This window comes from Colius striatus, chromosome 7, assembly GCF_028858725.1.
Source record: "Colius striatus isolate bColStr4 chromosome 7, bColStr4.1.hap1, whole genome shotgun sequence".
Lineage (NCBI taxonomy): Eukaryota > Metazoa > Chordata > Aves > Coliiformes > Coliidae > Colius > Colius striatus.
Genome location: NC_084765.1, coordinates 13816099 through 13832552, shown reverse-complemented (window position 1 = coordinate 13832552; position 16454 = coordinate 13816099). Strand labels below are relative to the sequence as shown.

General features: G+C 36.2%; 1 protein-coding gene across 4 annotated transcripts in view; it reads left to right on the top strand.

The window, feature by feature from the left end:
• Positions 1-16454, top strand: part of PLEKHA7 (pleckstrin homology domain containing A7) — a 149757-nt gene that overhangs the window by 38029 nt on the left and 95274 nt on the right. Inside the window, exon 1 of one of the 4 annotated variants that reach the window (XM_062000199.1) lies at positions 7539-7807. The exons of the other annotated variants lie outside the window; for them this stretch is intronic. Within the exon in view, the coding sequence (XP_061856183.1) occupies positions 7737-7807 (71 nt within the window). The 5' untranslated portion in view covers positions 7539-7736. Of the gene's footprint in view, positions 1-7538; positions 7808-16454 lie in introns of those variants that run through there. 4 annotated transcript variants of the gene reach the window in all.

The window sequence follows — 16454 nt, the reverse complement described above, 5'->3', positions numbered from 1 at the left end:
AATTGCCAACTTTAAAGTGAAATGATAGTCTTTCATTTGTCTCTATTTGTAATGCTTTTCTGTAGTCTGATATGTGATTTGCACAATTTGCAAGGCATTATAGTTACAATTTATTTACTAGAGAGAGTTTTGAATAGGCTATTCTTATAGATCCAAATTTATCAAGTCTATTAATATAAAGTGCCTGAGTTAAAAAGGTCACCATATGGCAGTACTCTTATGTAGAAGATTTTAACTGATTCATCTTGAAGATCAAAAATGGACTCAGGCTTGCTTATTTGCAGTGCTATGACATGTACATTTTATACTCTGGAGCTTCATCAAGGGACAGTGAGCTGAAGTTTTAATGCCATTAACTAGGCATATGTTTCTATTAATGAGTTGTGTCTGTTGGAGAGAGAAGCTCACTACATTCTGGTAGCTCAAAATTAAGATTTATTTGGATCACTGTAGAGAGGAATGTGCCTTCTAAATTCAAAGTAATCTAAAAAATTGCTTATAATACCAACATTCTATCTCCTACTTGTGTTTGTAGTGACTGTTTTTCTTAAATCACTTCAATTTATATGCATCCATGCTCAGTGAAATACTAGATTCCCTGTTTCTTTTTTTAGGAAAAGTTTGTTCCTGTAAAGTTTATTTAGCTGACTACGGGTTTTTTTGTTCAATCATTTTGGTTAGTTTTCTCTTCAATGTTTTTGTGTTGCTTGGCAATAAATATTTGACTTGATCCAGTTTAGTTCATTTTGAAGTAGGATAAAGTGGCTTATTCCATTTCAGGCTCTGCATGTTTTTTTTTAATGTAATAATGTTATGTCTTTATGAATGCCTTTTTTTTGTTTAGAAGAATTATTTCAGGTTTAGAAATATGGGATTGATACAGATGGAGAATGTAATTTGATTCTCTGATTTTATTTGAACTGAAATGTGGAATACCTGCTGATTCTGCAGCACACAAGATTTATACTTTTGTGTTTACAAGCGCGGTAAGCAGAAAATAGCATGATCACTCCCAAATGGTCTTTGGAGACAGTCAATACCTGGTACAGGCCTTACAAGTCTTAAAAAAAAAAAAAAAGAAAATCTTTGCTTTGTAGGAAAAACATTGAATAGATAAGGTCAAGTCCATGAATTCCCTTTTATGAGGAACTAGGCGAGATTCTGGTTTGTTTTGGACTTGTTTAGGGGTTTTCTGTGTTTTTTTGGGGGATTTTGCTTGGTTTGTTTTGGAATCCTTTTTCTGGACAGTGATTGTGCTGCTGTGAGTTCACAGCCTTACAGCTCCAATAGCACTGGTTTTCAGGCATGTGAACCCTGCAGTCTTTCTCTAGCATACTGTTATATTTGATGTGAACTTCCTCAATGTTTTATTGTAGGCATCAGCAGGAAAGAAGCATTTGGTCTTTTAGCCACCTCCCGTCCAAAGCCGATGTGAGGGCAGTGCCAGGCCAGCCAGGTTCCAGTGATGAAATGCTGTGTCATTGATGCTCACTGCTGCAGCCTGAGTTGTCGCTTGCAAACCTCTTGCTTTCTAGCAAATGCAGTCTCCCCCTTCGAGTCTGTTGGCAGGTTGCTGGTAATATGTGATAGAAGTGATATGTTTACTTTGTTTCCTGAGTGAAAGTCATAGGGATGATAAAGTGAACCTCGAAGTGGAAGGCAACGTTTCCTGCTAGCATTGAGGATGAGATGATCCCCCTCAGTTTTATGTAGGCTAGAATTCAAAAAAGTACAGCACCGACTGGTTATGTGTATGGTACAAAAAGCTGACGTGTGTGCACCTCAGGCTGCTGGTAGCAATCAGGTGGTCTTGGAAGTTACCCAATGCAAGGTTACTTGTGACTAATTGTTTCAGCTGGAATTGCAGTTATAGGGGAAGGCAAGGTTGTCAAGGGGGTACTTCCCCTTCCTTTCTGTGTCATGGTCAGTAGCTTTTTATCTATGGGGTTTTATATCTTGCGGTAGATTAATTTACAGCTCAGGTATTCCTGTTCTGCCCCAGAAGATATCCCAATGTTTTATTGTTGACAAGAATTTTTTTTCTTGCTCATTCTGCAAACTGGTGTGGACTAATTTAACCAGCAGGATGGGCTGGTTCAGAATGAGGTTAGCTGGTTACATAGCAACTTTATTGTGATTTTTAGGTTTGCAGGCAGTAAGATTCACTGTTCTAGTTCAGTAGGAGAAGCAGGCAGGTTGCCAACCATGTTCAGTTGCTCAAGAATCAATTGAGAACCTTTGGCCACAGTAAAGAGTTGTTTAGCTTCTGCCTGAATGCTTGCTAAACAATAAAGAATGCATTGGTTATCTGATATCGAGATCAAGATTGCAGTTTATTAGTCTCAATTCTAGTACATGCTTCCTTCCCGTATTTGCTATCATGCAATATTAGTGAAAGCTATTGAGAATTCATGGCCGACTATTGAAAAATCTGATGGTAAAAGTCACTCAACGTACAGAATAAGTGAAATAATTATATCAAATAAAATTTGTCTGTTATTGGCTCCAGACTCCCTAAATGGCTTTTTTTGGTCTATGAGCTTTAGGTTTTTGCTCGCAATTGCGTAGTTACCTATGCCATTACTTATCCCGACTTCTGTGTTCAAAATAAAACTGTAAAGTGCTGGAGCTGAAAAGAGAAATAGAGTTCTGTCTTGTTTAAAAATATCTGAAGTGTGATGTGTGAGGAATGGGGAAGATATGGTGTAAAACACAGTGTTGCACAGGTGGCGATTGTTTCTGTACGTGTGAGTTTCTGTTTTGCTGTTTAGTGATGCAGATTTTTCACGCAACAGCATATCTCCTTTTGCTTCGCGGTACAATGGTGCTCAACATCATACTAGCTATCTCCTCTAACAAGTACTTTACTATAAAGGGTCCTTTTGTGAAGAGGCCTAAGTTGCTGCTGATACATGCATCCATATGGACCTCCAGCCATTACATATTGATCATTGTTACAGAATAGTGTCCTAAATCTGATATTTGTAGATGCCATGGGACATAAAGTAGAAGGATGATAGTAGTATTAATATGTGAAGCCTGAAGAAAGATCCTCTCTCTTGAGCACCTAGAAGACAGTAAAAGGAATGAAGCCCTGAGCTACTTAGAAATGGGGAGTGGCAACTTCCAGGAAGAATGGAAGAGGCAGGAGAGGGAGGTGTGCCGCTCCAGGTTGGGCACAGAGGCTATGAAGATGTGCGTTCAGGTACTAATGACAATGTGTGCTTACTACTTGAACTGTGATTTTTTTGTCTTGATGTAGAATTGGAATACATCAGGTCAGTGGAGGCTGCACTGTAACTCTTTGTAGCTGGAATGGCTTTTGAGTAATGTTGTTTAGGTTGCCTTGCAGGTCAGGGCCCTGGTGTTGGACTTTTGAGAATCTTTACGGCCTGTCAAGAAGTAGCTAAGAGCAATTTTCCATTTGGGCTAAAAATATCATCTTGTTTAGATGAAAATTTAATAATTTCTGCTTTTTTTTGGTTGCAGATAGGAACAAAGCTATTAAAAATATTATTTCTTATCCAAGTAAGAATGTCTGGAAGGACTAAGGTAGCAAGCAGGCATATCCTGAAAGGTGGGGTAGGAGAGAGCAGAAAAGGTAAGACAGATGTGTTTTTTGTGTTGGAGAACCCAGTTTAAATGCAGATAGAACACAAACATCTCCATGTGCTGCCTATATTCTTTCAGAGGTTGCTCACTTTATTTTTCATTAGGTAGCCTACCTGAAAACAGTAAATAACCTGCTTATTCTTTACTTGCTTATGTGACAACGATCACTTCAGTTTTCTTGGCAAACTAGACTGAAAAAAAAAATCCTAGTTCAGTCGTTTGACTAACAAGTTTAGGAGTGCAGTGGAGATTATGCATTTTCATTGAACTCACTAGTCTGTCTCAGAAAAGGCTGAAATACATCCTTCAGCAGCTCTTTCCTTCCAGTGCTTTTCTGTTATCACTTGTGGGTTTTGTTTTTGCTTTTCCCTATATAAATATCCAGTTAGTCTTTAAGTGGAGGAGTTTTGAATCTTCAGCAATAGTGTCCTCATTCAGTTTCAAATTTGCCATTGTTCTTCAGTGTTGTTGACTATTTCTCAATTCATGCGTTTTATACAGAAAAGAATCAAAGACTTTCCATTATGTCTTCCAAGTACTGCTTGTTATATTGAATGTATTTGTAATGTTTTCTTTATAAGTAATATCTCAATTACTTTCAAGCTCCATGTAATATTTTCCCCTACATTTTCTATAATATTTTTTCCTTCTATTTTAGTGCTTAATGTATTTCTTGGCAGGGAAAATATCAAATATAACATGTTATAGGGGAGTATATTACTGATCTATGGTATTGATGTTATCATTTCTGCATGACGTTTCTTTCTGTTTTTATAAATAAGAAACATTGCATATGCATTTTGATATGTCATTATATAACTGTCTACAATGTACCTGCTTTCGTTTCTAGACCTGATGAAGTTTATTTAGGTTGCAGTAATGAATTTAACTTCTTTTTCTCCTTCAGTCTACCTTCTTAGCTTAAATGAGTTTTCAATTGGTTTACCAAGGATGCTACTTGTTTGAAATACCTGAAAGTGGTCACGAGCTTGCTCTTGTCCAGTCATTCAGCTTATCCTTGCTTTTTGAAGTGCATTTACACCGCAGTTAAGGTTTGCATATCTTTGTAAATTGCAGCATTAAATGCTGTAATGGCTAATAGATGGGTTACTTCAGTACTAAGGTCACTGTAAATTCTAGAACACACAATATTTGTGCCTCAAACTTTTTTTAAAACAAATTTTATTCCAGCAAAGTAACAAGTAGTACATGTCACGCTATGCTAAACAATGCTAATGTGGTTATTTTTAACTTTGTTGGCATTGAAACACAGAAGTAAAGTTCAAACAAACCTGAGTTCAGTTGGAACAAAACCTACTTGTCTCTTCTTGGGAGTGGTGTTTGGCGAGTAGGTCTGGATCTCAAAAGCAGTTCTGTACGGTGACCAAGCCTACATGAGGAAAGGAATGAAAAGGGCACTTGGTAAATGTTGGGTATCATCGTGTGGAGATGTTTTCTTTGATTCTTAACACATTTTCTCTTCTCTCTCTCTCTCTCTCCCTCTTATGCCATGTTTGCCATTCCTGTTTCCAAATCACTGAACTGATATGATGCCTACCAATGAAGGATCCTGCTCCTGTAAAGATTATCTTAAATTCAATTTTTATCTGCCTAATATCATCTTGCTTATACCTATCTTTAAATGCTATGTAATATTGTCTACTCCTTTAAAAACTATGTTGTTTCCACCATATTTTAAATTTAAATGGCTTTTACATTTAAATTGAAATTTCAGTGCAATAATGCTTCTGTTGTGTTAGAGCTAGGAGCAGGAGACAAAAAGAAAGCTCTTTTCTGAATATTCCCACACTCTAATGCTACAGCTGTTTTATCCCTTCATAAATCTTTAATCAGAGGATTTCAGTACTTAATTACAAAAAAAAAAAAAAACAAAAACACCTCACATCATTTCTTTGCTGTCAGCCAGTATTTTCCTTATTATGTGGATAAGCTAGGCATTAAGGGATCTAAGTGATATTTGCAAAATGGCATGGCAGCTACTGGCAGACTCTAAGACTTCTGGTTTATAAGCCTGTAATCTGCTGATTTGACACTAACGTTCTTTTCAGCTGACAAATCGAATGGAAACACCCTAAATCCTGGTTAGGACTAAAAAGAGTTATTTTGAGATGAGAATTACCACATAAATGTGTTAATGCTGTGATTATCAATGTCAAGGAGGCACCAAATAAAAAGGAATAAATACACATCATAGAAATTTGTTCTAGGGATGTGCACACAAAACAGCAACTCGGGTTCAACCACAGCAGCATAGCAGAACGACTTCTGTAGCCCTCAACAGCTGTGGCAGTAGGGTGAAAGCCAACAGTACTTATCCTAACATCGCTGATTATGTGGCAGGGAAAAGTGACAGGCCTACTAGAGTTTTCTGTTCTCTCACATGCACATAACTTTTTTTGCTGTCACCTGTGTGGTTTTTGAGAGTTATGGGTTTTGGATTAAGTAATGAGGGATTATGTTTATAAAAGCTGCTTTTTCAAATCTGTTTGTTAAAAGTTCGTCTGATGCCACAACATAATTTATCCTTGAATTGCCTTTTCAAGTTTTTTGTTTAGAGCCAAGAGAGTTTAAAAACTTTTGCCAAATGGCATGCTTGTTTGTTTTTCAAGACATATCAGTTGGGCTAATAAAAGGAAAAATGATACTACTTTGGGAAAACTGTGCTCTCTTTGCAGTATCCTGGCATTTTTATAGGACTTCTGAAATTGGTACTGTATTCAGTGACCTATTGTATCTGCGTGTTGCATTGCGTTTAATGTGTAAAGGGGCCTGTGATTCCCCAAGTTCTATCTGGTGGGAACAGTCAATTACTTGACTGAGTTCTGTGTGTGGCAATTAATGACAATCGACAAGCTTTTCAATTTTTTTAAAGGACAAAGCCTTTATTCTGTAGCTTGTGATTGTTTTGGGTTTTTTTCTCTCAATTTTTTGAAATGTTGTTATCATGTTTCACAAATAGACTGCTCTTTTTTACATAATAGGCAATATAGAACATTACAGTGCTGTTAAGACACTAGAAAAACAGAAGAGTTATATCATTTTATTTCATATTTTGCTTAAACTAAGCAAGTCTTTATGTGGGGGTAGTGTACACCTGTTTTATTCTAAGAGTAGTGTAGGTAGATAATCATATAAGTCTATTTAACATTAGTCATGCCACTGGGCTATATTGTGGCTACTCACATGTCTTCCTGCTTTCCAGTTGTCTCTTCCTCTCCTGAGAAAGGCATGCCGAAATAAACTTTCATGTAACTTACTATTGTACTGTATATCAAAAGAGATCTTGCTTCTGATATTTCTTTGATTTAAGCTGTAGTAAAATACTACAGCAGTGCATGCACAGAAGTTATTTTTATATTCAGTAGCTTAAATAATGTGGCTTAAGATTCTACCTCCATTTCTTCCCTCCTGCTTTCCCACAGTGGAGAGTGTAGCATGATAGGATTCTTTTTTAGCAGGAGAAAACCCAGTATTGTTTTTTTCCATGCTACTGTAATGTGCAATGCAATCTGATGTTGCTTATAGAGCAGTAGTATGCATTGTACATTTAACTGTAATTTTTAAAAGAAATTTTTGTCATTAAGTTCAAGGTCATGAATCTTGAGCATTTTCAAGGAAATTCTTGTCATGGGTTAAAATCGTGCTTCACCTGCAGTCTGGATCTTCATTAGCTGATAGGAGGGATTTGCGGCATTGGCAATAAGTTCTGCTGGTGGCTGGATGGCTGCCAAAGCAGGGCTGCTGTTTAAGACAGCAGGTCTCTGCCTTTCGCCAGCCTGAAAGGCACTGTGTTTTCAAGAAGAATGCAGTGCAGGATTTTATGTCGAGTCAGAAACGACGGGCTGTCCTTGCTTTACTGAAACAATTGGCATGTTTATGGTTTTGTAGTACGTGATGTCATGAGGGTGTTGGCTTTTAGGAATTTCACTACTGAGGAAGCAGTTTGAAATGCAGGCAGAATCTTCAAGATCTTCGAATATGCACTTGGTTTCTTATTAGTTAGCTTTGAACAAATGTACAGATGGATATACACATATTTTTTCAGTAAGGAATTAACATATGGAATATAGAAGCAATTTAAGTGGATACAATACCTGAAGGCAATGTCGAGTCAGTCTGGATTTTCAAACTCTGTTCCTCTGCCAGGATATCCATTCTACCAGGTGTCATGCAGGTATATTGTGTTATAAGTTTTGTCTTTTCATGCGCTTGCATATAGAGCTGTAGCATGATGCTTGTCTTAACAGATTTTTTTGTTTCCATTTCTTTGTTCTCTGAAAAAATTAATGAAACTGGAGAATTAAGAAGCTCAGAAATATAAATACAGTTTTAGAATGCTTTGTGCCTGACTTTAGAATTAGATTTGCATTTATATAAAGCAAATACTTTGAGGTGTTTTACCTATAAAAATGAAGTTGGAACCCTTGAGATTTATGAGTTACGTGTTCAAATATTTCAGTAATTTATTAGGAATCAGACATCTATAGTGTCAAGAAACAGAAATTACACAGATTTCTAGAAACATGAATAGAATTGCATAAGGTAAATAAACAAAAGTATTTCCTGTCATTATGTCCTTAAGACAATTCACAAAAAATGTGCCTGTATGGAAATGTGCTAAATGCTGTATGTCATGAAGCTTAATCATAAAAGCTTCTTGTTGTTTTATCTTTTTGACTCAACAGTCCTGTTGTATTAGAAATCCTTCTGACAATGCTGTGTAACAGTTTTCTAGTGAATGGGTTGGATTCTAACCATGAAATTGCTGTTCCTGCTGTGGAATACTGTAATATTGCATAATAATTAGAGGGAATGTGTTACAATATTTCTTTGGCTGAAAGACTTTAGGTTTCTGGCACACCTTAATAAAGGAATGTAATCTCTGTTTATTGTGTCTAAATATGAAATCCCTGCCTTTCATGCTGCAACAATAACAGAGGGAGGGGAAAATTGAAGTAGGAACAGGAGTTTTGTGCTCTTACTCATCTTTACACATTTGAAGAGTAGGGTAAGAGAATAAGTTAATTATTGACTTGTTCATATCCAGAGAATAAACCTGACAAATAACCTTCATAAGCTGTAGCATACACAGTGGTATGGGTTAGTTTTGTAAGGCTGCAGTGATAGTAATTTCTGAATAGAAACAAAAATGATTCTGCATGCTGTTCATTCAACTGCTTTTCTATGTGTTTCTTGAAATAAATTCCTGTACTTGTTTGCCTATTTATTTCTCTCTAGCACTATAAGGCAAAGGTACCATTAGAGTTTTATGGAAAACAGAGTTAGCCATTTAGAGGTCAGCCACAATGACTGTTCATGGTGGTTGTTCTGTGGCCTAACTCTGGTACGTGCTGAATCCTACTAGCCTTTCTCCTCTTTTCTGGCCTTTTTGTGATAATAGGTACGAATAAACTGGAAACTAAAGAAGACAGAAATTGAGTAAATGGCAGCTGATGTAAAAGCCTTCTCTTTCTGGAAGTACATTATGTGTGTAGTCAAACACACACCTTTTCACTCCTTAAGATCAAAACTCTCTGGTTTCCACAGTGACCTTATGGACAGAGTGAAGGTTTCATGAGTTCCAAGTCCTTACCTTTCTGCTGTGAAGTGAGATGGATTGAAGTTCCTGAACTTTTGGATCCATGATATTTAATAGCATTTACCCCTTTGTCTCTTATATCTTTTTAAATAGTTATTCTTCATTTCAGTGGAGCCTATGTTTAGTAATTTCCAAATAAGATAATTAGTTTCTGTGATATCCAACTGAGATTATTAAATCCTCTTTTATGTATGTAGAATTGGGTGGACTTTCATCACTGAGTCATTCCAACTTTGTGACTCTTGTTCTTGTCTCAATACCTATAAGGAGAATTCTTTACATTGTGTACAACTACTGAGAAGTTGACAGTTCCAACTATGTAAAAGTATTTCTGCAGTCATTGTAGAGTTTATCCTCAGTGCAGTATTTTAATTCAGAACAGTAACATGTGACTGTTTCTGTCTGGGGAGTAATAAAGATTACAGAGATAGGAGTGAATTAGGATTTTTATTCTGTTCCAGTTGTCATATTCTGGTGAGTGAGCATTTTCCAGTACAATAAGTAGATAGTGAAACTGGTTTTGGCATAATTGCTTTGTGATTTCTATGGAGTGGGGAGAGTTAGTATGCATTATGCTACATTTGTATGCTAGCAGACACATTAATCTAATATGACTTGCAACTAGGATGGCAAATCAACTGGGTAAGTCTTGAACAGAGTTCTGGAAAAGCTCTGTATTCAGGAAACTGCCTTTTGTATAGACAAGATTAATTTTCTAGAATTTAGAATTATCATTGGAGTTGTGTGGTGTTTGCAATGGATTGTGTTTTCCATTACACATAAGGAGTAATAGTTTTGAGATGATATAGTGTGGCCTGAAGTATTAATAATAGCCTGTTCTGGAGGAGCTGTATCAGCATTTTCTTCATTTATGGTTTTCTAAAGAATCATTAGGACATTGTTTATTCCTTATCCTGGAGATGACCAAGATACAGTCTCTAAAACTAGGTCACTCAGGGTGATATGTCTTCTGGTTGACTGTGAATTAGGAAATTGAGTAAATCTGGAGTTCATCTTGAGGATCTGAGCCATGCCATTTTTGGTATCCATGCAGTGCAGAATTTGAGTTTTTGGATATTTGGATGAAACTTACAGATTAATAGAATTTATGTTGAGATGGTAACAAATTTCTTGTTTCTTTTATGGCACATCATTAAGAGATATGATCTAGATATTAGTTATAGAAAATACTCCATGTGATTGAGAAACACTTTCTCAAGGTTTTTTTTACAGACTTGGTATTTAATATAGAAATTCAAAGAAAATATTACCATCTATGATTCCTATACTTTAAATAGCAACAAATGTGAAATTGGTGGTTAAACTTTAAAGGGTAGCCACAGCATGCAGGTCAACCTGCTAACAGGTTAACAGTGTCTAGAATGGTGTTAGACATTTATTCACCTGCTTAATATTACAACATTAGTTTTCTTTCATATATCGTGTAGTGTAGAAGGAAGTTTGTTCAGAAGTCTTTGAAAATTTATTTATAATGCTGTTATCTTTTTCATAAGATGAATTAGCAGAGATTAAGAACATTTTTTTTTCTGGCAGAGCTTGCAAAGACGATGCTCTTGTCTTTTCCCCAGTTACGCTGATATGGCAAGAGACCCTTTTTTGTAAGAACATTTGCTGTTTATCATTGCTTTAGTCTTGTAGACGAGAAGATGGTAGCCTTGTGAGCTTTTTTCTTTGGCGAAGATAAAAGAAATCTACTCTCCTAGCCATGTTTGACAATAGAAGCCAGAGCTTTCAGCTCCACTGGGATACTGGCAGATTGTAGCCACTTTAGAAAACGATCATGGTTTTTGTTTGCCTCAAAAAAAGACAATCAAAACCAATTTTGAATAGGAAGACCCTTTTTGAGTAGGAGGAGTTACATCCCTTCACACAGAAATGTAGGATTATACAAAACCCAAGCCTGTCTCAACTATGAAGCAATTAGATTGTGATCTGGTAGACTGTGATGCTTTTCATAGGACGATTCCTCTTTAGAAAGAATCTTGTTTCTGACACAAGTGCATAGGAGTGTTTTGCATAGTAGAGAGATCTTACAGCAGTAACATTGAAAGTAGCAGAACAGTTTTTAAGGTTTATCAGGGTTGTCTCAGTCCTTTGGTTTAATCGCTCTCAGAACCTTATGTGGCACTTTGTAAGACTGGAAGTTCATTTTCTAGGCATATTGATGGAAACTATGTTCACAACAGAAGGCTGCTGTTCAGATCAAGACTTCCCTGGAAGTCTCATGCTAATTAGGAAAAGGAAAAAAAGGCTATCCAGTAGGGGAGAGTGTAAACTTGTAATTTTGTGGATTCAAGATGAGCCAATTGCATGTGTGCAGTTGATTCCAAATGCAGCAATGCAAATCTTACCTGGTTGTTGCAATATTGTGAATAAGTTGTTATAATGGAAGCAAAGCAACAAACTGACAGCATTTAACAGTGGAAACGGAAGAGGTCTTGGAGCATTAAGCTGTTGCTTTTCTTTTGAAGAGGGAGCCTCTGCCTGTTTTAAATGTTGGTCTTTAATTAGCATCCATTTCTTAAATAAAAGAAGAAGCTACTGTTTTTTAGAGGAATAAATCTTAATGATCTCCATGTTGTAGAGTGTTGGGAGACAGGGAGTGCTCTGAAGGAAAGGGAACATCTGACAAGTTTAAACAAAAATCTTTCAGAAGTAATAAGGTTAGGCAAATAGCAATCAAGAATAACAATATATGTATTCAAATATTTGTTTGTTTTGTAGCATTAACCAAAGTCTTGGTTAATTAAGATTCCTGTTCTGAATATTTGGCAGCATGCATGTGTGTAACAGGGATTTCCAGCTGCATTTTTCTTGAAATAACTAAATTAGTTGAGCAAAACTTCCTGTATTTTTTTTTGTTGGGTTACAGCTGTTCCCTTTCCTCTGTAGGGAGGAGAATAGAGGGGAAGACAGAGTTTTTTGACAAAATTGACAAAATATATGCAAGAACGTGGTGGGCTAAGTTTGAGCTGGCTTTAGGAGCTATTTCTCCATAGATTTTTGATTTTATGTATGCCCACAATAAAATGTAGCTTTCCTATTAGAACAGAGAAACACTCCTCTGCTTTTTGGATGGATAGTTCCTTTTTCAGGACTTGGGAAGAACTGGTAAAGAAAGTTGGTGCTGCTGTCACTAGCCCTCTCATTTGTGTCTAAAAAGGAAAATATTAAATTTAGATTTAAGAGAGGGGATGATGAAAATCTAAAGATGACAGTTTTATATATTTTTATCCTCAGCAGTATTTAAAATGTGAGCAGACTATTTTAATATTAAAATAGTTTAAACATGATATAATTGTTTTACAGGCAAATGTAAAGGTTGCTTTTAAGCAAAAAAATCTTTTTACCAAGGGGCCTGATGATTAGAATGTCAGCAGTTATTTGGGCTTGACAGAACAAACAGCACATTAAAAAGCTTCACATAATAAAAAGTAACTCATTAAACAAGACTGAACTTGAAAAAAAGAGTTTTGCTTGCAGGGAATAAATCTTAGGTATAGGCTGCTCTCTGAGAAGACAAAATAATAGGAAAAGTGTGAAAGTCGAAGGGAGATTGCAAAATAACCACCTCTAAATTTTGTCCAGAAGATACAAACTCAAATGGTGAGTGAGAGATGTTGATTAAGATGTGGGCTTTTGTTCGGATCCTTGGAACAGTGGAGCAGGGTAAGGTTTTTCTCACAAAATGCCTCTGATCTGGGAAGTCTCTCTTCCTTATCTCCTATCTGTCTTACCTCTCCTCAGCCCCTCTTATTTCTTCACTCTGTTTTATTCACTTTAAGAAAACTCCACAGCTTCACTGCCCTTTTTGTCATACCTGGACTGGAAATGAAGTCACTCTGTGCAAGTGACCAGTAAACTGAGACAATTTCACACATGACTCGCCTTTTATCTGTGGGACTATGAAACTGTTCATGTGCTGATGCTGTCCCATGTGAAACTCAGCGCTTGTGAAACCATGGTACATCACTAGTTTCTCCTGTCTTGTGTTGTATTGGCTATTGCTTTCTTCAGGCATGTGTCCCTTCTTGCTTGCTTAACCCATGTTACCTTCTGGCTCCTCAGGTGTCTTTCCACATTTTTAGTATGCCTTTGGTTATGCTTGCTGGTGAGGATGTAATCAGATGAATGCCTGGCAGATTGCACCAATTCGTTATAAATCATTCTGTCAGACAAGAGGAAACTCTGAGGGGGAAAAAAAAGTGAGCATGATGGTAATGTTATCTATTAAATGTTCTTAAAAGGAGACAAAAGTAGAAACTGCATATGATGCAAAGCAGTAGCTCCGATGTGGATAGCTCTTTTCTAATTAATTCTGAATTAAACTTTGAATATTTCTTTTCATTTATTTTGTGATATCTGGTATTTCGGACTCTTATACACAGAAATGTAATTGTTCTTCTAATGACATTGATATTTGATCAGCAGAACCAGTTACAACAAGTTCTGTTACTTTTTTCTTAACACCTATTTTTTAACATATTTTTCTTTGTAAAAAAAGGAAAATGTCTAGTGTGACAAAAGATTTAGATCTAAACTCTTTTGTACTTTTATTTTTGGCGTGAAAGGGCAGTTTGTTCTGAAACAAAATTGGTCCATTGGTATAAATGTACACTAACTTGGTTTCCTGAATGGTGATGGTTTTTCAGAATTCATTTCTTCTTTCTGTTACCATTTCTGCCTCAGCAGTTGACTAATCTACTTACAGAATTAAGTTAATGAATTATCATAGTTCTTAGTTCACTATTGTGCTTCTCAAGATTTACACTGTGATTGCTTCTCTTAAAGATGAAGGTATCCGGATACCTCTTGGATCTTTTAAAAATCCTTACAGGAATGTATCTGGGAGGTTTTTCAGATTTACTTGATGTATTTGGGAGTCCAGATTATGCAGAAAAATTTACATCAAAGAACCATCCTATACAATTGAGAGTTTATGCTTTGAATGTTTTGATAAGAAATATGGAAACTAACATTTTTGTCTTGGAAACTGAGTCTAGAGAGGAATATTGTTCTTACTGATCTACATAAAGGAAGCACTCTCGTGTTATAAATATTGTAGTTTAAGGATGGTCCTAGAAATCATCTCGATTTGCACAGCATTTACTTGATAACTTGAGAAATGTAAACTAGGAATTTATTACAATTTGTTTTGGAGAGTAAAAGTTGAAGCACTGGCAGAAAGTTGGTAAGGCATACATTTGTAATTTTCTTCTTTATACAAATTCAGAACTTAGTAAATCTGGAATGAGGACTCCACAGAAGCTGAAAATTTATTAAAAAACCTATTAACTATAGGGAAATTATAACTAATGCAGAGATTTATGTTAAAATTTGAATGTGTTAGCTAATATTCATATTATAACAAATTGTTAAATATAGATAGTATCTATTCAAATAAGATGTAGGATATATTTAGCTTCACTTTTAATGCTGTTACTTTGGCAGATATGTGATTTATGAGATTGTTAATCCAGTTTCATGAGTCTTGCAATTCATTTGAAGGACATCTCCCTGCAGCAAATGAGCATACCTTTGAACATTTAATAAATAGATACTTATATATTCCATTTTTAGATTTTTTTTTTGCAACAAATAGAGTACTACTTTCTCACATGATGAGGAGAGCCATACTAAAGACACTTATTTGAAGCAGAGGTCAGTGCTGTTGACATGGAAATGCCTCTGTACACTGCTGAGATGACTGCAATGCAGATAATACTGGTGGTGCTAGCCTTTTCAGAATTTACATCAGGTTTTCAACTCCTGCAAGAGATTTCATTTGCTCATAACTAGGTAAGGAATAATTGTCTGTTGAAGACAAACAATTATAATGGTGATTGTAATTGCTGAGATGGTAGTGTTGTGTGGGGAGGGTGCCAGGGCACTACGTAACCACACTGCTTCCCTAGCATTTCTGTCTTGCATATGATTTGCCCCAAGTGACAAATCAGCATAGAGAGCTTTCTCAGAAATTAAGACCCGTGTTGTTTTCAGGCATCACTGTGAGTTACTCTCTTTTCTTGGAAACTCTTGGGTGTTCTACTATTAAGCTTTTCTTGCTGTAAGATTGCTGTGTTAGTTCCATCTTCTCTGTGGTTACTGCCTTCTCCTGAAGTGAGACAGTAACTCTGCTGTTTTCTTTTACTCTTCAAATTCCAATTGTGCCTGCACTTTGCTGCCTCTTCCCCAAAAGTGTTTAAGACCTGCTCCTTTTCCACTTAAGATTTACAGAGCCTCCTGTTAGAGGCCTTGTGTCTCTGCAGGGTTATTTTAACTTCTCGAAGCTCATTAGCACTTTCCCGTATCATCCTTATTCCATGTAAGTAATCCATGTTTTACCCTACTGCTTTAACTACATCATCCATTTAAAATCCGTTTCTTTGCTCTACTGTTAAACTACATCAAGTTTAGGCTTGTCTTTCTTGCTTTAAGTTGTGTCATCATCTCTGTCCCCCTGTAGTTTCTACCAAGATACTCCCTTTTTTGAAGGCTATTCAAATGTGGCTGTAGTAAAAATGATTCAATTTATGCTTGTCTGCTGTTGACTAGGTAAGATTTCTAGACTTAAAATATGTCCTGGTTTACAGAATTGGTAGCTCTTGGTGTCTAAGAGTAATTATTCACTTATTAACTCTTCTAAAAACTTAGTTATTTAGTCTTTCTTGACCTATTTTGGATGTTTCTGATTTCCCTCCCCTCCTTCTGTCCCTTTTAAGGTGAAAGAGAGAGTGTTTGCCTTTGTTTTCCTACAGCAATTCTGTCTTTCCCATTGCTCTAAAAGTTTCCTGAAGGGAAGTAAAAGACAAACTTTAGGGCATTACCTATAATTGTGGAGTATTTTAATTCTGCCTTTGTCTTCTGCTGGCATGATGTGAGGGAAGGTGGCTTCCAGGTGATGTTGAAGATCCAGATTGTTCACAAGAGTATTTCTGTTGTAAATTGCTCACAGTAATGAAAAATCAGCATATATATATTGATTAGAGGAGTATATGTATATTTTCTTGCAGGACAACTGGATTTTAATTAGAAGGATTTTTAGGTGTGTACACAAGATATTTATGGTGTTTGAAGTTCAGCTTTTGTGAGCTGTTCTGTGATATCTGAAGAACAGTAGGAAGCTTTTGGACGGGGAAAGATGCAATTAAGCTTTTGTTCCAATTTTGGCTATTCATGTGGAAACTTTACAGGCAGTTTT